At 37.4% G+C, this 26,929-nt stretch overlaps 1 protein-coding gene across 2 annotated transcripts in view; it reads left to right on the forward strand.

Annotated features, from left to right (window-relative positions):
* PCLO (piccolo presynaptic cytomatrix protein) overlaps positions 1-21,825 on the forward strand; it is a 401,981-nt gene extending 380,156 nt beyond the window's left edge. For both annotated transcript variants that reach the window (XM_086610093.1, XM_086610095.1), the window contains exons 24-26: positions 16,512-16,646; positions 17,265-17,410; positions 21,685-21,825. In XM_086610093.1, the coding sequence (XP_086466219.1) occupies positions 16,512-16,646; positions 17,265-17,410; positions 21,685-21,825 (422 nt within the window). The remainder of the gene's footprint in view (positions 1-16,511; positions 16,647-17,264; positions 17,411-21,684) is intronic.
* Positions 21,826-26,929: the final 5,104 nt, after the last annotated feature.

Genomic DNA, 26,929 nt, shown 5'->3' on the forward strand with positions numbered 1-26,929 from the left:
CATGACTATTAACTGGCAGCATGATGGGCACCTCAGGCTTACTTCTATTTAATGTAGAGGACTGAGTCTGTTGTTCAACTGAAATATATTGTATAAATTTTATTTCAAAATTTGAAGTTCAGTGGCTTGCACAGGATAATTAGATGTCTTGCAAGCCATTTCAGCATCAACTTTTCAGTCTCCCACATCAGTATGATGTCCTTGGTTCCAAGTCAGGGATTTAAATGATTGCATTCTTTCCTGTAGCCAAACTATATCAGGAAGGAGGAAAGATAATTATAAAAGAAGTTAAAAACAGTGCTGACCTGAGTTATGTTGTATACAGATCTTCAAGTTTCAGATCTGAAGATAGTAAAATGTATATATTTGATTGGTAAATAAAGCCTCTCCCTCTTTGGAAGAGCTACCAATACAGAGACTTTGTGGATTCAGCATTGAGAGAAAGATGAATATAACAGAACTCACAGACTTTCAGTTCAGCAGTGGATCCTCAAAGTTTTGCTTGTGAAACCCCATATGAGGGGACACTTCCAGTACATGTGGTCATAAGGGGCTAAAAGTATGCTGAAATAATTTCAAAGACAAAACATGGTCTTCAGGTTCTGCAGCCGTGCAGTCCTGTCTTTCACAAGGATAATCACTTTACAGAAATAATTAGCCCTACCATCACCATCAGTAAGCTTGTTAAAATGTGCAGAGTAGTAGAGTCTTTGAGTACAAACATGTAGTATTTTACAAATCAGATGAGCAACTTGTCACTGCTCTCAGAGAAGTAAGTGAGAGTCCATCATACACATTGCTACTGAAAAAGTTAACTCATAGACTTTTAGGAAAACATAATTTCCTTCTAGAGGCAGATCATAATATGAAATTATCTTCAGTGACTTTGAGTGTTTCTGTTACTGAACTAGTCTATATCTATACCTCAAGATTTGCATATTTAAATAATATTTCTACTTTTATTCTTATGGTTATGTTCTCAGTGATTCATTAGTTTTGCTGGGAACTTGGCAAACAACTGTTTAAGTCACAAAACAATGTCAAACACTAGTGAGAACTACTGACTAGTCTTCTTTTTCTCTTTCTTCAATCATTTAATACTCAGCATTCACATTAAGCAGTTAAACTGATTCCTAAGATTTTCTACAGCTAATAATGTTTTTTATAACCCAGTTAGGTCAGAAAAATTAAGAGACTTGTATTCTGCAAGAAATTACATAAAGACTGTTTTTCCTTATGGATACAGAAACAATTTGTTGTGCATTGGGTTGCTAACAAATAACATTGCAAGCTGATGCTAGAAACAGGAGTCTCATGCAATACTTTACTGTTCTTCACAAGTTTTTGTCTAGTGATGCTGAGGGTGTCAGCTGGCATGATAACTGACCATGTCCTGGCACTAGCTCAGCAAGTCATTCGTCACGAACGCTACCCTAAGGGACCGTGCAGTTTTATATTTTGAGCCAATTCCAAGCAGATATTCAGTAGACATATCAGGTCTCTTTAGGGTTTCAAAAAGGCAGTGCAGTACAGTTTTTAAATATTCTTTACATCATTCAAGACTCTTTTTGTGGTTACTGTGGCAAGGCATCTCTCCAGTTCATGTAAACCTGAACTGTACCTCAGATTTTTATTCATTGTCTTCTCTCTTACGGTATAGGACTCCTCAGTAAGTTCCAAATCCAGGAGTATTTATGTTCTGCGGTCCTGAAATTTGTCTTCCTTCTTAGTTGAAAAAACTTTTTACTTTCTGTCCTAAACTTATTTAAACTGTAAAGAGAGCTTGTGTAATTCCTGCAGGTAGTGGAATCATATTCGTGGATGATGACCACAAATACAATGTTTTATCATAGAATCATAGAATCATAGAATGGTTAGGGCTGGAAGGGACCTTCAAAGGTCATCTAGTCCAACCCCCCTGCAAGGAACAGGGATATCTCCAACTAGATCAGGTTGCTCAGGGCCTTGTCCAAGTTTTCTATACTTTGTTGCAAATGTATAGTTGGTATAAAACAGTAACATTATTTTTCCGAGTCCTAGGTATTTTAAATTTCAAAAACCACCAGACAAGTTTTAAATCACTTTATGCAAAGAGTCTATGTTGCACTTTCAGTTTGTGAAGACTTGCAAACCCTTTCTTTCAATTCCCATATGCACAACTTTAATTTTTAAAGATAAATTATGAGCAAGACTTCAACAGCTGTCTTCAAAAGAGAGGTACTAAATTCTTGATAAAATCATGAGTGTTGGACTCAGTCCATAAAGTCTGTGAGGCATTAACTCTCAAAGCAGTCTGACTGCACTGTGGCAGGAGACAGAAAAAAAAAAGCTTCATTTCTGTTTAAACACAGTTGCCAGAATATAAATCTACACGAGCTGTCCGAGCATTAGCTTACTATGAGATACTCTTTCATATTTATTATTGAAAAGGTTCAGTTAATTATGCAAGTCCTACTGCATACGTACAGTACAGGAGCAGAAAAAGATTTTTTAATGAGTTACGAAAGGGTTGAGATTTTTATATCTACAAATAGATGGTATTTGCTTCAGAGACTTCAGAAAATTTAGGGGGAGTTTCTAAGCCAGCCCGCCAGACATATTTAAGTATAAATATGTGTGTGTTTTCTGATTCACCTTTTCTAGGGCATATAGTTTTGAGAAAATTTTAATCAGCAAAGTTTCCCAGTTGCAGATGGAATTGCTGTCAAATCTAGGCGAAGGCCATCTCATCATAACCTCAAGACCCTTTACCTGGGACAGCCTCTCAGCTCCCAGAACAGGGAATTGAGTATCTCTTTTCTGTGTGGCACCAGGGAGAGATCTCAGCATCTGAGATGTGAGATTTCCAGGAATCAGTCTCTGACTTTTTTCTCATTCTTAAAGGTCCTGAGTAAGTATTTTAGGTCATCATATTGGAAAATTATTTGTCCTGCACTATAAAAGTTTTTCCCCTTGCATCTCTGATACCAACCTATCATATTCACTCATTGCTGAACATGAGGATCTTCTCTTTTTCTACCGTCCATAATTCCCAGCTCTCCCTTTCTTTGTTAAGAGGACTTCCACCATCTCTTCCTTTCCCCATGAAAGTTCAGAAATTTAGAAACATTTTTGACATTTTCACCTCCATAGAAGCTTGAGGCCTCTTCTATAGAGTCATTAAGTCCACTTGGAACATGGACTTTCCTCATCACTTTGAGTTTCACCATTGGTTTTTAAGTGATATATAATTCAATTTACTTAACAAGTTTCTTCCCAATTCATGAACGCTGCAAATACGAGCACATTTTCCCTTTCTCTCCATCATTTCAGTCTTCATCACAAAGCTCTCTGAGAGCATTTATGTCAGTGCAGCACTGTCCCTGTGCTTTTCTCCTGTTGCAGGTTTTTGTATGATATTTTTTATTCAAATGTATCTCTGTGGACTTTAACCACACACATCAGTTCAATAGTGCAATGAAATACCAACTTTAGGATGTGCCTATTATAGCAGTTTGAGGGAATCAGCATTGCATGAAATGAAGAATAATGGCACTGCTGAATGCTAAATGAGAGGGAAAATGTAAAGTACGTATTTCAATGAAAAGCAGATACTTTAGACTATAAAGATTTCCAATGGAAGGTTGCAAACTTTAAAAAAAAAAAAAATGTGCTTAACAGAAGACTCTGGGCAGAAGCCGAAAGGTAAATTGATATTTCTCTAAACTGGTAACTTTAAGAACCATCTCCACATTACTGCAAGCAATGCTTCCAAACATCAATCCTCCAGGGACTACAGAACTCTAAATTCTGCATAATACTGTGGAATGCTCTGCAAAACATCCTGTCCATCCCTTCTGAGCAAAATTTCTATTAACACATTTTTCCAGTTTTGACTGAGCTGATTCCATGTTTATCCTGATTAATGGAAAGGATCATCCCTCATTACTCTGTTGGACATATTATGCAGGTAGTTGAATCCCAGTAATAATTACAAGTATTCATTTTTGTGCTAAAATTCCCTAGGTTCTCCACAACCAGCCACAAAACACTCTGGTGGTCCTGGAAGACAGATTTGGCTTTCTTTACTATGTTAGACAAAATGAGCTTTGTTAGAATTATCACTGCTCTTACTATCCCACTGAATAGGCAATTTCTCATACTCTTATACCTAGTAATCTTATTAGCAACAATTATTTCAGTTATCATTCTTATTTAATGATAGAGAAATAGGATCTCAATGGTGGGCTGCTACCACTGTACCAGGTAATGTAAGTAGGCAAAAGAAAATCCATTAATATAATAGCATTACCTGTTTTCCACAAGAACAGTCAGTGCAGGAGGATCTGCTCTGGTACCCAAGCTGTGCAGCACACACGACTGTGCTCACCAGTGTGTAGTTCCAGGGAGGTATGAGCAAGACTTTAAGCATATTTCACTGAAGAGTCACAGAGCTGCAGTATAAATCTGAGGGGGAATCTGGAAATCATGATGTGAGGAATGAATAGGCAGGTTCTTACCAAAAATTTTCATCTTCAGTTACCATGATAGTGTGCCTACTAGGTTTATAGCACAAAAGAGTGCTAACATATTGCGTTAGCTTGAGTATGTGTATAGATATATTTGTGTATACAAATGCCATCTTCCACCTCCTTCTCAAAGAAAGCTTTATAGAGTTACATATGCCACCATGTGTTAAGTAATTTTTTTATGGGCTATAAATGACTTGGGCAAGCTGTGAAATGAAACAGCTTGTTCCACTGCACTAACAGCGCAGGCTCGGTGCTTATTGTCTGTGCAGAAAATGTGCAATGAACCACTCGCCACACTAACTCTAATGAAAACACGTCATCTGTGGTTCTTCCACCAGTTCCTATTCACTGTGTATACTTCCCTGTGATAGGATGGCTTTATGACAAAGGGAAAGTACCAAAATATTCTATTATTTGCACTGCTAAGTCAGAAAATATCAGGGTTTTTTTTCAGTTGGTTACCACTTTTTAAAATCTTTAGCATGCCTAGTAAAACTAAACCTGTATTAGATGTGCAGGTAACATCTACTCCTGAAGTCAGCACTTTATCCTCGAGTTGTTTTTCTATGTATATTTCTAATGATCTAAATCCTTTAAAGACCTGCAACTAATTTTATCCATCTACTTTTGAGGCTTGATTTTTTAATTTCATCAGACTATGCATCCAAAACACTGAAAGGAATGAAAAATCACCACCTAAGCAGCTATCTGCCAAAGCAAACGGGGGAGTTCTTGGGTGTTCTTGTAATGCAACAAGTTCTTTGGTTTACGTTTAAATGCAAAATGACCGATTTTGCTTATGTCTGACAAATTTGGCAGAAATTACATAACTAAACTTTGTTTTCATGTCACTCTGCTGGTCAGCAGGTTTCCTAACAGAACAATTAATTTTCACAAATGCTATCTTCAAGTATTTTGGTTTCATTGCTTTCATTTTTAGCTGTTGTTCTTCGGAAACATGTTATTCTTGCAATATTTCCTAAGCACTCTATGTATTTGAATTTAAGTTGGGGGATGTTTGTTTACATCCGAAGTATAAAATATTCTGTTCAAAGGATTATTTTCTCTTTGAATTCATAAAAGTAAATAATATATAAAACCTACCTGGCAATCTAGTTTTTCCCCTTCTGACACTGCGCTACCTAATGAATCTAAATTATAATTGTTTGATCCTGCCTATTATATCCTTGGGCAAATTTTCTATTATCTCTTGCTACCATACATAGGAGTCATTTCACTCATCTTAAAGTGCTCGTATTATTTCCATTATACTTTCATCATATTGTAATGTAAGACAAATTGACCTTAATCTGTTTCCTGGAGTTTCTAGTGGTTGAAGCCAGAATGTATAATTTCATCACATCAAGAGGACAAGAAGAATAAATTTGTTGTGATATTCACCTTTTCATGTATATACTCAGAGCAAGAAGGTATAAACTTTTTTCATTATTTTGGCACAGAAGGTGAAGGTTGGCTCTGAAGAGATTTTATTATTTCAGACTATATTGTCAAACTCTCAAAAACTTGCATATCAAAACTAAAAAAAAGGTTATAAAATGCATTTGCCATGGAAGAGGGAAAGTAGCTTGAAATCTGTCATCATTTAAATGAGAACCTAAGCAAAATCCAGCAAAATCCTCCCTGTTTTTGTGTAGGTAAAACCCATTTTGCATTCTTATACTGACATGGAAAAAGAACTTGCAGACTCACTTGTCCTACTTTAACAGAAAATTTATGCTATATTACACAAAGATTGTTGTAGTATTGTACAAAATACTTTACTGAACTGTGGTTATGTCAAATATAGACTTTTAATGGCAGTTTGCAAATTTCTTCTCCCTTTAGCATCTCATTTTCTCCTTAGTAAAGCTACAAGAGAACAGGCTTAAAATAATCAAGGTTCAGGTTGCTCTGTATGTATGACATTGAATACTTTTCTTCTTTTCCCTGTATGAACTTTTGTCCATCCGAAAGCCAGGGCAAAGTATGTCTTTCATCATCAAAATTTCAGATGTGCTGTGGCAAGCTGTCTTTTATGCAGCTGAATCTGCAGCGTCTGATATGTCTCCTTATGTAAGATGCTAAAATTGTGAAAAGAAGACACTGAATGTATATTTAGTTTCAGGCAGCGATTTATGATGAGGATAAAAGGGAGTAAAGGTACTTAAAGAGAGTTTTGCCTCTGAGATATGGGGCATAGATCCCCCTTTCAGATTCAGGCTGCACCTATCTTTGAAGTTCAATTAAAATCACAAGAATAATTTCAACCATCATTTTAGCTTTCTCTCATTGAAGTTATGGGAAACGATAGAGCTGTAGATTTACATTTTAATACTTCTAACTGAATTTCACTGTTTAAAAATCAGATTTGTAAATCAAAGCCATCACCTCACCTCTCAACTGTCACAGAAACAAAAAGGCAGACACCTCCAGAAGGGATTTATCTAACCTAAGGTATAAGCTTAAGGAGATGCTATCCCTATTGACTATAGAGTCTAGGGAGTTTGAGTTAGACACCTAAACTTCCTTGTGATTAACCTTGTTGTTAGTTTATTATTCTAAACCAAAGCTAAATTTTGATGAATTCTGGTATTTGAATGAATTACAGAGAGGATATTGAGAAAATAATCAGCTTTCCCTTCCACAGAAGTATAAATAAGTACAAATAAATATAAATAAGTGATATCTGGTAGGATGTACTATGAATTAGTTCTGTAACTCTCTTGGCTTCCCTCACTCCATTTTTATTCTCCCTATACCTACCAGCTGTCAAATACAAGTATTCTGTGTTCATCATTAAAGGCAATCTCTCTAGTCGTCTCTGATCGCTTAAACTGGTTGAATGTTATATTTACAGTTCTCATCATTTTATCTCCATTTATTCCAAATGCATCTATGGTACAGGGACCAGTCTCATTAAAATACTGAAAAAATCTTTCTGGAAAAATCTCTGATCCCTTTTGTTGTCCTTTAGGTCACTGACGTGGGCAGCTTCTGACACTAGTGAAACTTTCTCCTCTAATTGATCTCCTCTAATCTTATTACCTCATTAACCTTTTCCTACAACATTTCAGAATTCCAGTTAACATAAATAAAACCAGTTGAAACCAGATTGGTACAAATCTACAATTTTGTTGTTCGTATTTAAGCATATGTGAAGCATCAGTATTACTTTCACACAAATCACTTTACTTCAGGCCAAGAGTTTTTACATACGGCATCAGTCCACAGTCAGCATTATTCTTTTGTCTTTTTTTTTTTTCTTTTAAAAGAAATGAATCAAATCTCTGAAAGAGGAGCACTCACACCATGACCAAGGAATGGAGCAAGGTTTATATTTTGTCTGGGAAATATTTCATACCTTAAAATCTCAACAGGCAAAAGGCATTTTCTGTTTGCACAACAGTTTTGTTTCATCTGAAAATAAAGACTGAAAGCCATTTTCCTTCAAATATCCTTTGCTTAATCCTACTAAGAATTCTGGGCATACAGGCTAAATTTCTGCACTAGTATACTCAAGATTTTGTAGGCAGTGAGCCTGCTAGCTCTAAGAATCATAAAACTGTCAGCTTGCTCATATGCCTGAGCCTTAAAGCCAGCCACTCTCACTGCCCACAAAATTGTAAATTGTGTTTGCTGTGAGCAAAGTTCCTTAATTCTGCTCCTCTCCCTCATTACATGATTGCATGCACATCACATCAGAGGAGACAGGGAGATATTAATGAAAGACCTTGATCTTCTTTGCTCATCTCATAATATACAGTCTGCTCACAGCAGTTCACATCTTCAGGGTAAGGAGAGGGAAGGGAAAAGAGAGAGCAGAGCCCTCTGTTCATGCCTGCTCCCACCATGGAGCATCCCTGTATCCCAGTGAGACCTCACCTGGAGTACTGTGCTCAGCTCTGGAGTCCCCAACACAAGAAGGACATGGAGCTGCTGGAGCAGGTCCAGAGGAGGGCCACGAAGATGATCTGAGGGCTGGAGCACCTCTGCTATGAAGACAGGCTGAGAGAGTTGGGGCTGTTCAGCCTGGAGAAGAGAAGGCTCCGGGGTGATCTTATAGCAGCCTTCCAGTACCTAAAGGGGGCCTACAGGAAAGCTGGAGAGGGATTGTTTACAAGGGCGTATAGTGATAGGACAAGGGGCAATGGCTTTAAACTGAAAGAGGGCAGATTTAGATTAGATATAAGGAAGAAATTTTTCACTCAGAGGGTGGTGAGGTACTGGAACAGGTTGCCCAGAGAAGTTGTGGATGCCCCATCCCTGGAAGTGTTCAAGGCCAGGCTGGATGAGGCATTGAGCAACCTGGTGTAGTGGAGGGTTTCCCTGCCCATGGCAGGGGGGTTGGAACTAGATGATCTTTGAGGTCCCTTCCAACTCTAACCATTCCATGATTCTGTGATTCTATGAACCCATTTGTCAGGAGTTGAACCGATAGCATTTACCATTTCAGAGGAGCATGACTGCCTGCACACAATGTCCCTGCCTACATCAGGTAAGGGAAGGAATAAACTGGAATAACACCTGAGCCCTTCATGTGTAACAACACCCAGCCTTCATGTAGGCAGATGAGAGAAGACTTTGAACACATACCAGGGACCCTCAGCAGCTGCAACTCCTCTTCAGAGTAGCAGGAAAAAAGAGACAGCCTTACTCTGAGCTTTTAGCTTGTCTCTTGACTGGTTGATAGCACCGGGCAGGGCAGACTGGGTATCCAAGTGCAAGAGGAGCAAGTAATTTCAGAACCTGCATGTATTCAGCCTCATCTATGAAGCTGGGAGTATATTTATTGAGACAGTCCTATGCCAGTAAACCAAACAACATCCATTTAAAGTGCTGTGAGACAGGAGGAGGTAGTAGTTAAGATTGCATTAGATGTCTGATTTCTCTTACAGTAGGGAGCACAAAGCTAAAACCAGCCTACAGAGAAAATTGTGGCAGTTTTCAGGAAGAAAGAAATATGTGGGAGAAAGGTGAAAGACAAAAAAGGTAATGAAAAAACTTCTAAATGACAGAAAAGGTCAGAGGCTGTAAACATTGGGAGGCATTGTTTATAAAGCTCATCCATCATTATTTTACAACAGCTTTACCACTAGCTCATGTCCGAGTAAGAAGATGAAAGGCATTATGAACAGAAACAGCTGGTACTGCAAGTAACTGATGTGATGTTAAAAAAAAAAAAAAGAAAGAAAGAAAGGAAAAAAAGAAAAAGAATGGTTTGCTTAGAAAAAGATTGGAACGTTTTGGCTGGTATTTTGGATTCTTGGTATATTTAATTTTAAAATGGTATTGAATACCTTTTTGCTTTACCTTCAGTTGGAGATGCTTAACTCCAATACTGAAATGTAAATCATAAATGGCTAGTATTTTCAGTAATACTGAGTTATTTATTGCAATATAATGTTGTTATTTTGTTTTCCTGAAGCACAGCTGCCTGCTGGAGGATGGACTTCTGGTTTCCAAAACAGTGTTAAAGGAATCCAGCAGAAACATATTTCTTGCTACAGCAGCATTCTGTTAGACAGATAATAATGTCTGCATGAGCTTCATGGATTATGGTAGAGGGAAACATAACAGTGGCATAGGTCCTCATTAGTCTTTCTAAGTCTTTATGTTTTCTCCTGGTCTTAGGGATCACACACCAAAGTCCTGTTTATGCTTACATGATCAAAGTCTCACTCTTTACAGTATACCAAATCCCAGTTGCTAAAATCAAACAATTCTTAGTCAGAGAAGTAGATATTATTATCTCCCCCTCTGAGATTAGGCACAGAGATGAAGCTTAAAATCACAGAAAGCTACTAAGGGATGGGGATCTGGGGACAGAACCCATGTTTTTGGGTTCTCTTTAATCATGTCCCACATTTTAAAGCTGTAGATTTCCCTTTTTTGCATCAAGTTCTCAAGAACTCACCTTGGATTCCTAGGGTTTTATGGCATGCTGCTACATATTCTAACCTTCTAAATATTACAAACATATCCTAGCTGAATCCAAAATTTTGTTAATTTAAGCAATACAACTACATAAAGAACATTGATCATATGATTCTATGATTCCAGAACTGAACAACTCAAATGCTGCACCAAATCCAGGTCACTAGATTCCTATGAGACAAACGGTGGTAAAATACATCAAAGAAATGCCTGTATTCTGTGAATGACCACTGTGCAGAGCTCTCAAAGGTTCATTAATTTAATCTCTTAGTTTATCGAAACAGATATAAAACAGGACCTAAAGAAATGAGATTAGTTCTAAAAGAAGAAATCTTTATTTCTCATCATATGCTTATGATGACACTGTGCTAATCATTACTCATCCCTTCATCTTAGACTGAAAGATCATGAATTTCTGAGGTTTATTACTTATTCTTTCAGAATTATAGATGTAACATTTAGAAGGAGCTATCCTTCGTGCTTTTAAGACAAGTTGGGAGACAGATTTCATTCACTTCAGTTTACTTGTGGGGAACACTCACGCAAGATAAGAAAAGAAGCAAACACCAGAAGCCACTAATGCAAAAATCTGTGGAGGTTTCTTGTTCCCAAGCCTTCCTCAAGAGAACGTTTAGAGTTGCATCATGTAGTCTCATAACTGGCATTTGCACCGTCACATCATTTCTCTCCTTGGTTTGCTCCCTGATCTGGATTCTTTTATTTTCATACTGAATGATTTTAGTTTTCTCCTGGGAATTATTTTAGCACAAACTGATTCGCTCTTTCTGAAACAAAACCTAGGTTCTGGAGACAGTCTGCTTATCTCCTAACAGTGTGGAAGACATGTTTGTTTCCTTCTGATATGTACTGACAGCACTAGCACAGCTGGCCCTGTAGCACCAGAAACTCCAACGTTCTCATCATGCCGTCTGTATACCACCATCATCATGCTACAATAAGACAACTCTAATTTTATCAGGCTCTTTGCACTAAAATATCACAAAAAAAATAATTTTTGTGTTCTTGCCACAAGGCAGCAAGATGAGGGTCAGAAGACATAAGACTAATGGCAAAGCAGTGTGGATGTGTCTGGTCTTCTTTAAAGGGGACTTGTCTGCAGTAGTAGAGCTAGCTATTGTTCCGCACCAACATTTGGAAACCTGGGATTGCTCTCTGGGAGGATGCTTTCAGAAAAGTAGAAGTTACATGAGGATTCATAATCAGAAAGTGTAGAAATAAACTGTGAAAGTGTGTGTATTCTTCTTAAAATGTAGCCATTTGCCACACTCAGGAGGTCAGGCTCACCAGAAGCTGCTCAGAAGGACCTTTCTATGATTTCGTGTCCTTGACCATAAAGTAAACAGCTCCTGAAGCTACAGAAAAGCATTTCCTACCTATTTTGGAAACAAAGTTAATTTAGAAAGAAAAATGCTGTGAAATGATTGTCAATATATTTCCACTCCCCCTATTTTATTTTTAATTCCACTGCTTTAATACCCCTAGTCACTCTTCTGGAACAAATGGAGCCTGTAGTGACTTATACATAACCATGGAAAAAAATGTCTGTTTATGTATTTTCTTAATTCTGTTTTCTGGCCATTTGGCATCCATTCAGCAAATTACTCGAGTAGATGCTCATCGGGTAGCAGCATTTAGGCATCTCATATTTAAATTTCCAAGTTTAACCTTGTCACGCTTGGTCCACCTATGAGAGTAGACATAGTCAATCACTGAAGACAATTAAACTTATTCTAAGATAAAAATGTAAATTAGGTGAGAAATTTACATTTAAACAATTGAACTGAATGAATTTCTTACCGTTGTCCAGTGAGATTTACCTGCTCATTTAAATGCATTGCTGAATTAACCTTGATAACACGGACCAATGGGAAACAACTATTTACTACTGTCTTGGGTAATTTTGTTTGACAGCAGCAGGCATCTGATCAAAAAGGAATGGGAGCACAATCCATAGTTATCAATCCCTGGAAGCTGACAACAGTGCAGATGACACATCCTGTGATTTCTAGCAGCAGTCATTTAAGACTACTAGTAGAACTAATTAACCTTTCACAGTGCGGAGTGTGACAGTTGTACAAGAGCAACAACTTATGTTGCCATCACCATAGCAAATTTAAATCCCTTGACTTCTCAAATACCTTGCAGTGATTTAGTTAATTAGCCATTGTCTTTTAGTTGTTACTGGATTTTTAATAAATCTAGTCCCCTAAAAAGAGGTGTATTGTCATATAAAAACCACTGATGTATTTAATTATAGCTATGTATTTTTAAGTTCCTAAAATGAACATGATGCTGCTGTGCATGCCTGTGGTCCTCTTGCAGTATATCAGTAAGTCTGCATTTGATATACATGTAACAGGTAAAATATCACACAGATTCAGCTCAAATATTTCTTATCCCTTTCAATATTTACTCTATCATATGTTTGCAGAATGAAATTTCATCTTTTTCCAGTCCTTTTTTCCTAGGCTAAATTAGAAAGCAAGGTTTTTACTGCTTTACTATGTGCTTCTTTGCCACTGTTATAATCCTGGTTTGAATGTGTTTCACCTGGAACACATCTTTCTTGAGGCAAAGAGTAATATTCAAGTTACAAACTATTTCCTAGTGTCTTAGAAAACCATACTAATGCTTTCCTAGAAAGATATGGAACATCTCTTTCACTGTATTTACTTTTTTCAGAGTTATATTGTAACATTTATCATCATCCAACGACTACCAAAATACCCACAATCGGTTCTGTTTACACACCACTTATGATTGATATTTTCTAAATTTACAGAAGAATGCAAAAAGTTGTGACTGGGCATTGTGTTTTGAGCTATTCCTACCAATGCAATTCTTGGTGTGTCATCCAATCCCATGATACTCTGAGCAACTTTATTTCTGTCATACCAGTCAAAGAACATTCATGTCCAGCTTAGTCCACTGTGAACTCTTAACAGCTCATGAACAGTTCATTATTAACATTTCCCCTCATCAGTGTATCTCTTTTTCTAAATGTATTTCTTTTTAAAGAATCGACTCCACAAACCAATGTACACTTGGGCTGTTCTTACATATCTGTGAAAGAAAAGACTTAGTGAACATATATAAGAGGAAAAAAAAGCCAAACAATGAAAAGAATAGGAATCTCTTCTGAGTCTTCAAAATTCTGATAGATTTTGAAGTGATGATTTATTTTAGTGCAATGTTTCATAAGGCTGGTGTTAAGGCTTTTTTGTTGCATGCTGTGGGAGAAATGAAAATTAGTATGGAAGCACGAGAGAGCTATCATACTTCATGTGCTCACAGCTTGAGATGGTTACTTTTCCCATGAGGCTTAACTTGTGAAGCAGGATTATTTGTTATAAAGAGTATCTGGGGATAGAGAATAGTCCATGAAAAATTTCCAGATGCTGAGAAATGGTCCTGGAATTTTCAAACACATTCTAATTTACTGGCAGCATTTCTCCCTTTTTCTAGCTCACAGTGTCACAGGTAGCATCCAACCTACTTGATCTAGTTTTACTTTGAATGCTCGTCCAAGTGGAAAAGAAAGTCAATCAAGAGGAAGTCCTAACAACTGTTGTAAATAAACCTTAAAGGACAGAGAGGGAATAAAGTAAATAGACCAAGCATGTTTTCCAGAAAAGACTGTGGTTAACTTAAGATTGCATGAAACTAACTTTAGGTTCATATTACAACTGTCCATGCTGGGCTTTTTTCATGGTCAAGCATTAGAGTCAGTGCAGAACCAATATAGATCAAAAAGCCAGATTTATGCAATATCTTTCAGGTATGTCATGTCTTCATCAGTGATCTTGGTAGTTCATCCACAAAGCAGAGGCAATATCATTTTTTCTTGTATCTTTCCAGTCATTCAAAATCCGCAGTTTAGCCAAGCTAGGCACACTGGGCACTGACACTTTCCAGAAAAAGGTCATTATAACCTGTTTAAAGCTTTTTGACATGTAATGGAACAGATTAGTGAATAACAACAGGGACATTATTGGCCTGTACTGCTTTGATCTGAACAACTGATGATCTTTGCTGCTGCCACCATATGATGAGAGCTCCATTCTCTTTGCACAGACATATAGCATAAAGCGAGATGCTGTTACTTCATGTTCGAATCTATGGGGAGAGTTTTCTGATGTTTAAATATGGTGAAAGAGTCATTTGTCCCCTAGCAGGTGCCTCCCATCCTACAAACTATGAGCAAAACACTGACACAGCTGAATTTGCAAATCTGTTATCGACAGTAACTAAGTCAGATTTCAGCTTCAGTTTGTGAGGGGGGTTAAGGGCCCAGTTTGTCACTGTGATTATTTGTTATTAAATTTTTATTCATGATCCTAAAAAATTTTCTAAGTGGGAAAACCAATAGAATGTATGATTGCTCCTGGACATCTGTGACACAATGGTTGGCGTTTTTAGTGAGGATTATTCAAATTTGGTTATACATTTGTGATACAAGTAGGTAATCTCTAAATGTCACTTGATAACTTTCTACTCTTTCATAAATTTCATAGATTTCATAGATTTCATAGATTTTGTAGGTTGGAAAAGACCTTAGAGATCATCCAGTCCAACCGTCCCTAATCTCCCATTAAACCATATCCCTAAGTAGTTCATCCACCCTTTTCTTAAACACATCCAGGGATGGGGACTCAACCACCTCCCTGGGCAGCCTATTCCAGTGGCTGACAACCCTTTCAGAGAAGAAATACTTTCTAACATCCAACCTGAATCTCCTCTGACTAAGCTTATACGCATTTCCTCTTGTTCTATCACCCATCACTAATGTAAAGAGCCCTTCCCCCACCTCCCCACCATCCCTTCTCAAGTATTTGTAGGCTGTAATCAGGTCTCCCCTCAGCCTCCTCTTCTCCAGGCTAAACAGCCCCAACTCTCTCAGCCGCTCCCCATAAGTTTTATTTTCCAGCCCTTTGACCAGTTTAGTCGCCCTTCTCTGGACCCGCTCCAGGAGCTCAATATCTCTTAAAGCGAGAGGCCCAAAACTTTAAGTGAGGAGATTCTCCAGACATAGCATAATTGCTTACTTTCTGCAGAATATCTTTGCTCCTTACAACATCTTGGTACCAGCTTCTATAATTTCCAGTTATGCATTAAAGCTCCAGCCTGCTGGCACCAGAAACTAGGTAATAAAGACTCCCAGGGGCTTAACGATTTGGGGTCTTTTTTAATGACATCTAAAGACAAGAGGAAGATGAAATAATGTTTTACAGTAGCAGGACAATAGATATAGAAACACAGCTCCTGTTATGACATGATGCTGTTATAGACAGCATAGAGCTGAGGGCATGGGGTCTGCTTATACCACCACACTCTTTTAGAAGATGTAGCCCTGTTCTACTCTGCCTGGCTTCAGTAAAGCCTTGTGGGTAGACAGGCAAGGGAAATAGCCTACATTTCATTCTGTGCCTTCTCTCCAGCTGGACTGATTTAGAGAGAAATCCATACAATGTAGGAAAAATGGGCCTGTATTTCTGCCCACATAAGAAGGGAAATCGCCTTTACTTTAAAAGGTCACAGTGAGCACTTCCCTTTAAATAGTGTGAATGCGATTGCTCCATATGCTAACTTCACCAAAGTCTTAATTCATTGCCTTTGAGAATCTTACTTTTCAACACTCTATTTGATGTTTTTCTTTTTTTTTTTTAATTTAAATTAGATAATTTCAGAATCTTGTAGAAAAAGTGAATTGTAGCGACTATTACATGACTTGTGACTCCCTGTGAAATCTGTATTCATGGAACAAAGCTCCTCTGAAGCAAATGCACAGTGAAGCATATAATCTAGTTACACAAGTGTACCGCACATATCTAACATTTGTTCATTCAAACAATACATGATCTTTATACCATGACTAAAAACTATAAGCTGACCTGAAAAAAAAAAGACAAAAATATCTCGAACTAAAAAAATCTCAAATGGAAAAAAAAAAACCAAACAAACAGAAAGCTCTACTTCTTTCCAAGTTAGAAAGATACTTTCAGTTTTCTTTTACATTAATGAGGGTTGCTTTTTCTACTTTTTCAGGTAAAACACAGGTTATGGGTGAAATCAAGATTGCATTAAAGAAGGAAATGAAGACAGATGGAGAACAGCTGATAGTAGAAATCCTTCAGTGCAGAAATATCACATACAAATTTAAATCTCCAGATCATCTACCAGGTATCACACAGAAACCAGCTTCCTGATTCTTTGAAAACATTCAGTAGGATGTATCTGAAGTCATTTAACATCACCACTGAAATGGGAAAGAAAATTTCTGCTTAATCAGAATAACGTGTTATATAGGATTCTTTTTAAAGTACTATTTTTCTCTTATGAGCAACTTTAATGAAAGAAAAAACATTTTGTAGAAGCATATTAACTCTCAGAAGTTAATCCTCTTTTTAATTTACTTTTAATTGTTAAAAATTAATCCTTTTTTAACTTTAATAAAAATGATAACTCCCAGATTATTAAAGAACAATGATATCTAGTAAAAAATTGCATTTTGGTGAAAAAGCTTTTTAAAACTAAAAACTCATGTTAGCAATAATATTTTCATACATGCATAAAGACATCATTTGTTCCTTTAATGACAGCATTGTAAACACAAAGTAATTCCCTTGGATTTAGTAAAGTGGTTCTGTTTCTACGCCAAATATGGCTCTGCAAAGTACAATGCTCTGTTTCTTCACGACACTTCCCCTCTGTTGGAATCATTAGCAACAACGATTATTTAAAATCTGTAATTTTGTGATTGTAATTCTGTATTTAACTCGTTGAATTTTTCTTCCCCAGACCTATATGTGAAGCTGTACGTTGTCAATATCTCTACCCAAAAGAGAGTAATTAAGAAGAAAACCAGGGTATGCAGGCATGACCGAGAGCCTTCGTTCAATGAAACATTTAGATTTAGCCTGAGTCCTGCTGGGCATTCTCTTCAGGTAATTCTGCATTTTATTAAAACCTAATTTTGGATCTTGTCCGTGCTGTGCTATGGACACTTGAGATCAATCTTCTACCCCAGTTGTTTGCTGAAAAGAGAAAATTACAAAGGAAATAACACAACTACATAATAATTGATATATTGGGCTGGAGCAGATTTTAAAAGATGGTTTAATTCATCACCCCACACTGAGGAAGAGTATTTATAGACCAGATTTGAACATTTTAGGCTTGATCTGTTCTTAAAATGCCCCGGAGAAGGAAGTTATGCACGCCTTCCAAAAATTCTTTTCTATATATTTGAAAAGTTTAGTGTAATATCAACTTAAATATGCCACATTTTTAAGTTCAGTTAACTTATCCTGAAGTATCCTCACAAAGCACAGAGGAAAACTGATCTCCTTTCTTTTTGTCAAATAGTCTGCACACTGAAAGTTTGTTATCATATCTTTCCTCTCTATTTTTCCAGGAGAAGTAAACCAAATTTATTTGATATATCCTGTTACCTAAACGTCTAATCATTTTATCATTCTCTCCAATTCTTCAACTTCTTTAAAAGTTATGGTGCCTAGAATTAGACACAATAGTCATAATCTCAGACATTGTAGAATCATGGGTTATGTCTAGTCAAATATTCTCTGTGTACATTTGTAAAGGAAATGATGGTATTTTCAGTCTGTGGCACATCAAATGATGTCTGGAACTGATTCAGGAATGATCTCTCTCCTGTGTTTTGGTTGCTTAGACAGATTTTATCATTTTGTCAGATATGCTTTTTTAAACTGGGAGGATTCACTTTATCGGCCTTTCTTTACTTTCACATGAGTAGATAACTAATATAACCCAGATATTCAGACTTCCTGTAGTCAGTGGAAAGGGATGGACAATTCCAGGGGTATCTGCATGCTTATCTTACAAGTAGGTGGGAGATATTTTTGGGCATACCAGCATCCACTTAATGTACCTTTAAATCTGGAAGACATGTAAACAAACCAGCTACATTTTGATGACTAAAGTTAGACTGGAATATCTAAGTGCTTATGTTAGGTTTATTGGTTGCATCATTAAAATTAAAGCCAAAATGGATGTTTCTTTAAAAACAAGGCCAAGAAAAAAGAAAAAGATACTTTTTTCTCTGTGTTAAGGCATCCTAACATCCTTATCGATTCAATAGACCCAGTAAAAGGCTGTTTAAGATGTTACATTACCTGGGAAAATCCAGAGCGGTCAATAAAGTCTTGCTGAAGTTCAAGAGCTAAAACTCATGTAAAAGCTTTCCTTCCAGTGGTGGTTTGAAGAGGAAATCATAAGGGATGACTAGACCAGTGAAGAAGAACCAACAGAGTCCTAGGGGAAAATAAGCCATCAAGTTGTTAAGGAGTGAGATAGTGAGGGAGGGAGTCATAGGAACAGTCAGCCTGAGACTTCACAACGTTTCCTCAGAAACTCAGTGATAGATGCTGGTGCTGCACACCAAACCTAAGAGAACAAAGGCTGTGAAAGTAGCAAGGACCAAGTTTAAAACAAACAAAAGGTGTTTCTCCTTCACTCAACTTGGAGTTTGACCTATAAAATCTTGCCGTAAGATATTGTGGATGCTGAATTTTTTCATGGAAAAAGTAACTGGAGAAAATGATTGGACAAATTCATAGGCAAAATATCTCATAGTCTGTTAAACACAAACACCACTTGTGAGTCAGGAAGTCAATGGTTCACAGATCATAGTAGGTATTTTTTTGTAGTATCACTACATGATTGTCCTGTTCTTATATTATGCACTGCCCTATATGCTTTTGGAAGGAGTATATTTGCTTGGAAAGACCTTTGATCTAACTCAGTACATCTGTTTTTATGTGCTCTTCATATCTATCAATCAACCAATTCCTACTGCAAATGAAGCTGGCTGATTTGAATGCTGAATTTGAGAGTGTGAACGTGTAGGAGCAAAGAGATGAACATTGTTGATTTGGAGGGAGAGGAGAGGAGAGGAGAGGAGAGGAGAGGAGAGGAGAGGAGAGGAGAGGAGAGGAGAGGAGAGGAGAGGAGAGGAGAGGAGAGGAGAGGAGAGGAGAGGAGAGGAGAGGAGAGGAGAGGAGAGGAGAGGAGAGGAGAGGAGAGGAGAGGAGAGGAGAGGAGAGGAGAGGAGAGGAGAGGAGAGGAGAGGAGAGGAGAGGGAATAAGAAAAAAAAAAGCAAGGATTAGAAAGTGAGACTAGCTGATTCAGGATAACAAGGATGGAATTTAAAGCCTGGAGCAAGGAAGAAACAAGGCTGAGAGACAGACAAGCTAGAGAAGACAGATACTAAGGATGCAACTGGGAGGCGTAGAGAGAAGGATCAAAGACAGAAGTGATGGAAAATTTCTGTTAGAAATCTTTCTGTCCCAAAAATGTTGATGTGTCAGAATGAAAACATTCTGCAGAAAACATTTTGACAGGTTTCAGACAGGCACTTGCCTCAGCCTCTGACAGCTTGCTTGCTCGCTTCCCTGATTTCCCTGTTTCTTGGCAACCCACCTGGGACCCTTCTGGAAAGCACTAAGCTCCTGGCTCCTTTGACTTGTCTCCTAGCTGGCTACTGACTGACTGGCTTGCTGCAATTAGAAACACGTAATGTCCTATGCGAGGGTAATTAGAAAAACCCAGAAGAATGTTTTTCACAGATGTTCTGGTTTGACTTGCCAGCTTCTGGGCCATCCATTTCTCCAAGAAACACTGAACCAAGTGACCTAGAAGCCATCAGCAGTGCAGGCTGGCTGCCTGTTTTCCCCAAGGATGAGCTTTCTGATGAGTGAAGTGGAGTTCCCTAACGGTCATTTGATCTTCCTTCCTCAAACCTGTTGTCCGAAGGGCATGTAGGTGTCTAAGCTATCTGGATACATTCCTTACTTTCCAATTGTTGTCAAAATTGGACAGGGAACTAGGAAGCTCATCCAGGCAAATGGTTGCAAATTTATTCTCCCTCATTTTTTTTTTTAATTTTAAATTTATTTATTTTAAATTGCTATGAAGTTTGCATTTTTTACTTTGTTTCCCAAATCAGAGTGGAAATTTTTCAAAACCGTTGAAGTTTTTGATTACTGGATACTCTAGTTCTTCTGCAGTTCTGTTACATTTCTACTGCCGTATGGTCTCTTCTAGCATCTCAGAGTACAAAATCCTTGAGTCCTGTCATTCCTCTGTTAGTCTAGATCTGTGAAACCAAGCAACAAAATGTCCTATTTTCTCTCCTGCAGTTTCACAGAGAGGGTGACAGCCTCCTACTGTTATCAGTTACCTCTCTTGCTCATTGCCGGAGCTCTGCTCAGTGACTGTGAATATTAGAAACCTGCTGCTAATCCTATTATGAAACTGCAATTTTTCACGAGTTCTTTTTCTTTTTGTAAAACCTTGGAAGTAGTTAAAGAAGCATTGAGCTTGTTAATTCAGTTACTCAATAGTTAAGAAATGAGAGAATTTATCCGACTGTATAGCTATAACTCACTCTCCGAAATACATATATTATCAAATGTATTTCTCCCAGAAACACATAGAATGAACCTATAGATCCACAGGATGAATCAAATCCTTCAGAGAAGGCTATTGCTTGCATGGTGAGAACCTGCTTAGCTGGAAAACCTGTGCCTGTGTGATATATAATGATGAGTCTTGAACAACCGGCATGCATAGCTCATATAAGTGCCAGGGTTATTCCTTGCCCTTCCCACTCCCCGTGGCTGAGGGAGCAAAAGCCAGAAGGCCAGGCACAATACGGTGGCTCTCAGTAGAGACATAGCAGGAGTGAGATTTCAGACCAAGTCTACATTTTAGGTTAGACTATTGCTTGTGGAGGTCAGAAACCAGAACTCTAGACTTTCTTACACACTAGTCTGCCCTGAGTTACAGCCCATATGGAGAGCACCCTCCAACTTCCATGCACTTCAAAAGGACTGGTACTTTGCCTGCATAAAGTTTTACCCTGTAACTTAAAATTTGACCTTGTGTTTGTCTTTGGTAACCAGCAGATGAACATTGCTTACTAAAGTTCAAGATTGTCATGTTCTAGTTGCTACATCCCATGAGAATAAAACAGAAGGGCGAGAAGGTTCAGTTTTCACAGAGCTTTCTTTCTATTGGGAAAGTGACTCTATATAAAGGGTTATTGTCACTATTTCTTTTCTCTTCTGTGGGTACCGAATCTGAGCTAAACATTTCGGAATTTTTCATGTTTGCTAGCAAATTCAGTATGTTAATATGCATGTTGATAATTGTTTAATATTGTTATTATTTTCCCAGATTCTGCTTGTCTCCAATGGAGGGAAGTTTATGAAAAAGACACTGATTGGGGAAGCTTATATCTGGCTTGACAAAGTGGATCTGAGGAAAAGAATAGTAAACTGGCACAAACTGTTGGTCAGCTCCACACAAACACACTGAGCAGAGCTGTCTGCTTAGGGCACAAAACCTGCAGAGTCTGCTATAAACAGCATCACTCCAAGACTATAGTTTGATATCATTGTGTTTAGCTAGTCTTTCAGAATACAAAGTAGAAAAGAGCAGTCTCTGGGCTACATAGCACACTTAAATGAGGGCTAGTACACTTGTTTTGCTGCAAAAGACAGCAAAGTAAAAGAAAACCTGGGCCCAGAAGTTGAAGTGAGGCTGTTTGAAACGAAGACTGATACGAGAGCTCCGTGTTGTTGGACTCTGTGAAGAGAGTAACATGAAGGAAATAACGAAGGCTGGAAGGCAGGTGTTGATGCCGAGTTTGACTGCAGCTGGAGGTAGTATGGTGGAAAGAGCAGTCTGGTTTTCTGTGCACCAGAAGGAGACCATTTTATGCAAAAGCACCTAGGGTGACTGACTTTCGAAATCTCACTTATCAGAAGTGCAAAACTTGTTCCTCTGCACCTTAGGATCTCTGATAATTTGCTGTAGTGAGATTGTGCCACTTGACACAAACTGCAAGGTGTTTGCAAGAGTGATAATGTTATTTTACATTACTTTTTTCCTTCTTTCTTTTTCCTTCAGAAACTATGCTGTGGAAAATCAGATCTGATTGTTTCATTTGTTTCTGTATGTTAACAACAAATATAAAACACTGTCCTAGAATGTAATAGATAAAACTATACTAACAGTCTATAATTTGGGATGTGGTTTTAAAGAGAAAGGACAGGACGTAAACTGCACTACATTAGGAAGAAAAAATGCTGTTTCTATGTTAATGACACTGTACTTCACCCTAGCCTTTGAATCAGCAGTTTTAAAAAAGTCTGGAATTGAAGAAACTTAAGCACTGGGACTAACACAATTATTTCAACTAGCCCTTCCATTTTTTAACAACCAGTCTTACTCTAAAACTGTACAGAGACAATGAATTCTAGGCTACCCTGGGGGCACTTTGGAGCAGCAGACCCACTGTGCTAACAACAACCCACTCAACACTAATGACACACTTGAAATCTAAGGGGAAAGGATAGTCAGGCAGTTACTGCCTGGATGCTGTTGCATTAGAGAGAATTAGGAATATTCTCCTGCTATCTCAGGTGAATGTCTGAGTATAACTGACTCAACAACATGGCTTCTCAGTTAGGAAAGAAGTAAATAGGAAGGTAACTTGCAACATTTAAGACTGTCAACACATCCATGCTTAAAGTCCCACTTTCAGGGGCTCGAAATTGAGTAGTTAGCTCACTTTGGGGAGAAACTACTGCCTGGGATGGTTTAGGCTGGTGACTGTATTTCCCTTATACCATTTTTGCAGAAGAAAGGAGAGCTTTTTCTCTCATTCCTAAAAGTACAGCAGTTTCTTTAAAAAACAAGAATCAATATGGTACTAACTCCCATGTTAGAAGTCATTTAATATTTCACAACTTCATTAAAAAGCAGTTTCCCTTGAATTATTACCTCACAACCTTTGCATATTTAAAAAGAAAATGACCAAACTTGTGCACTTCAGACATTTATTTTTCTTGTCCAATAAGGACTTTTCACAAATTATTTAATGTACGTCTTTTTATACTTTCTGAATATATGTAGTACACTTCCACAGGTTGTGCAAGACCAACTGACAATATTCTGGAAAATAATATATGCTTTTAAAAAAAAAAAAAAAAAGGCAAAAATAAGACCCAGCTTATTCAGAAGCTGGGCTGACAGTGAAAAAGCTACACCACTTAATCTGGTGACACTTCCCACATACAGTTTTCGATTTATCTTTGACAACTTAAAATGACAGTGTGGTAAAGGAATATGAGAAGAAACACACTGAAGATATTGATGCTACACACATCAAGGAAACTCCTGTTGTCAATAACCTACTGATAGCCTGCTTAACTTGCAAGCAGAGCAATCTTACTAAAATCTTATTAGCTATCTTAAAAACACAACATCACTGACAGTGGAAGTAGGATGTGTGCTTTAATGTTGAATCTTATGCTTTCACCAGTATAAGTATGCCCTACCTCTCATATATTTTAAAAATAGTCCTCTGGAGTTATTGTAAACATCCTATATGTTTTGATGTTGTGTATGTTTTTATAGGATGATAAATAATTCAAAGAAAAAATCCCCGATCGAACCAAAAAGTCCTGTGTGGATATATTTGACATATGTGTTGCTCGTTTGGTGAGTTATTTTGCATTCTGGATGGCTATAGTGTGTTCTTTTCTTGAAAAAAAAAAAAGACCAAAAAAAAAGTCCAATTTCAATTACTGTGTGAAGTACAAGCCATGAGGTGTGCAATTTCGTGCAAACTGCTGGCAATTTCATTCTTGCTAAGATTTATTATCAAGACAGCAAGTCACGCTGGTAGTTGCTATGGAGATTTCCAGCAGGAACGAGCGCTATCCAGCTGCCTTACTGGGAAGCCTGTAATCATCACTCTTAATTGAGAAAGCGGACAGGCATGCTTTGCTCTCACACACATACCAATGTGGCCAATATTTTTATGAAATAGCTGTGTTGGGTGGTACAGCTGCGGCCGTATGGAACAGCTACCTTTGCGGCGTGTATCAGCTGTCGGCAACTGGTTTAAATCAAGCATCTTTGATTCTCTGAACAACACACGAAATGTTTCTGCATGTTGAAATGGCAGTTTCGGACTCCCATCATGAAATGCAACGAGTAGAGTTTGTCAGGAATGCAGCACTGCCTTGGCCAGCTGCAGCAAGGACAGGGCTCCTTTGGTGTCACCCAGGATGGGCTAGTGGCAGACCTGGGCCCACGCACCCTCTCTTTTCTGAGGCTGCATCGTTCAGAGCTCAGAGGGTGCTTCCAAAGTGTGCCAAGTTCGTTTTTTTGACCAAATTTCTAGGTTGTACTGGAATCACTCTATGCAACACAGATTCATGTCTGAATGCATTTTTTTCTTTTTTTGCTTATTTTATGAATGAAGTCAGGAAAAACTCTCTTGTGACAATGTTTTTTAAACAATAATCAAACAAGGACTATTAGTATTTTTTTACTTTTTTGTATATATCTCAGTATATTTTTTTCACTTTTTTCTCATTAATTTTTGTTTCTTTTATCTGGCCAAAAGTGCTTAGATGTGGCAACAGCTTTTATCATTTCTGAGTGATTGATTATTAATGAGTTCACACGTTCCTAAAATTGCTTTGAAGACATATATTGCAGGGAGGCAATAGCAGAGGCATTTTAACTGTTTTTATTCATAAATCTGCTGAGTCAACAGAGATTGAAACTGCTTCTTTGTTCAAGGCCTTGTATAGTGGAAACAAGCTGAAAAATGAGCAAAAGCACAGTGTGTGTGTTTACAAATGACAGGGATTTCTAATGTTATCATTATTATTTTTCTGCATACAGTGAGCAGCAAACAGCCACTTTTTTTTTTTTTCCAGGTTAAAACTAGACATGAGAGTTTCTGTGATGAATGTTGAGCTAGATCCTTATCATTAAAGTTTAAAGGGATAGTATCCAGGGGCAATGAGTGCTGCTTCTTTATTATTACCCATGTTTTACATTACATGGATCCTGTGTGGAGGAAATAAAACTCCAATCTAAACCAGCTGAAGTCAATAACAACCAATGTGTTAACTTAAGCTGGCTTTAAATAAGAGTTAGGAAATATTTGAGTTATTTTTCTGGATGCTGGGTGTTCGCATGGTTAGGCTGTGGGATATGGTAGCTGGTAACCAGCTGATATTGATTCTTACTTTAAGGATGATGATGACGAAAAAGAAGACATCTATTATATTGTAAGCTACTGTGTGCCCAATAGAGATTATTTAATTAGGATTTAGTTTCATGGAGATATCATAAAGATGTTAATAGTATTTTTTTAGATTATTATTTGAATCATAACTGACACTATTTTGAAGTACTTTATTTTCATTGCTACAATGTTGAATGTCCCAGATTCCATTATTTGAGTATATATCTAGATATGTACATACTTATGTGAATAACAGAGAAAATTTGCATTTGTGTGAGTGTAACTTGTAAAGGTAATGAAACAGAGAGGAAATTCAGTGTAAGTATCCACCTATCCACCATTATATTTAAGCTCTAGTCCTACATGCCTTGTGAATTTTCAGTACACCTGGCCTGTAGGATCAGTTGCTCTTTATGAATACATGTTGCCTTTAGAAGGAAAATAGAAGGAATCAGTGAATCCGGATACTCTCTCTTTAAATCATAAGAAACATTTCAATGTTTTCTATATGTTCTGTTTTATTATTTTGAAAAGATTAATAAGCAAATATATTGATGAACTCAAAAGTTATAATATATATAGATATCCATAACTCAAAATAGGTGATTTGAGAGAAAGCTGTTTTCTTAATTTGTTACCCTGTAAATAAGTATACATTTTTGTAAAAGAAACTGAGTTTAAATTATTAACTCCATCTGACATCCAAGCATGTGAATGTGTCCTGATTTGATTGTTATCTTATAGATGTTCAGTGACGTGCTCAGGTGCTCAACAATGGCTGACTAGCGTGTGTGCTGTCATGCTACAAACAACATGTACAGCAGACCCAATGTTTAAAAAACTCCAAAAACACACAAAAAAACCCCACAAAAACACAAAAAAAAAGATTAGTCTTTGAAGAAATGTAATGTTTCCACAGTGAATGTTGCATGCATAGATGGTGGTTTGTTGATATTCATTTTGGTTTCTATTTCTTTTACTTTTTATTTTGCTTCCAGATTCATCAGGAAAAAAAATACAGACTTGTTCTAAAAGTTGTAAAAACTGAAACAAAAGCAGTATGAGAAATGTATAAAAATGCTTGTAAATCTGTCTTAGTTTTCACTTTATGTATAAATCCATGTCATTGTTTTGTGATTGTATACAGGATGTATCTCGAGAACTTATGCAAATTGTGCTGTATAAAGGCTGTTATCCCAGTCTGACAAATAAATATTTAAAATATCTGGTTTGGTTTCTTTTCCCTAATTAACACGAATATCTATTTTGCTGGTTCAAATTTCCTATTTGTTGACCAAAGTGGTTTTGACTGTAATGCGGTACACACTGCCCATATTCATCTGTCCTGTTTCGGCATTAACTTCTCCT

This window comes from Tauraco erythrolophus, chromosome 4, assembly GCF_009769465.1.
Source record: "Tauraco erythrolophus isolate bTauEry1 chromosome 4, bTauEry1.pri, whole genome shotgun sequence".
NCBI lineage: Eukaryota > Metazoa > Chordata > Aves > Musophagiformes > Musophagidae > Tauraco > Tauraco erythrolophus.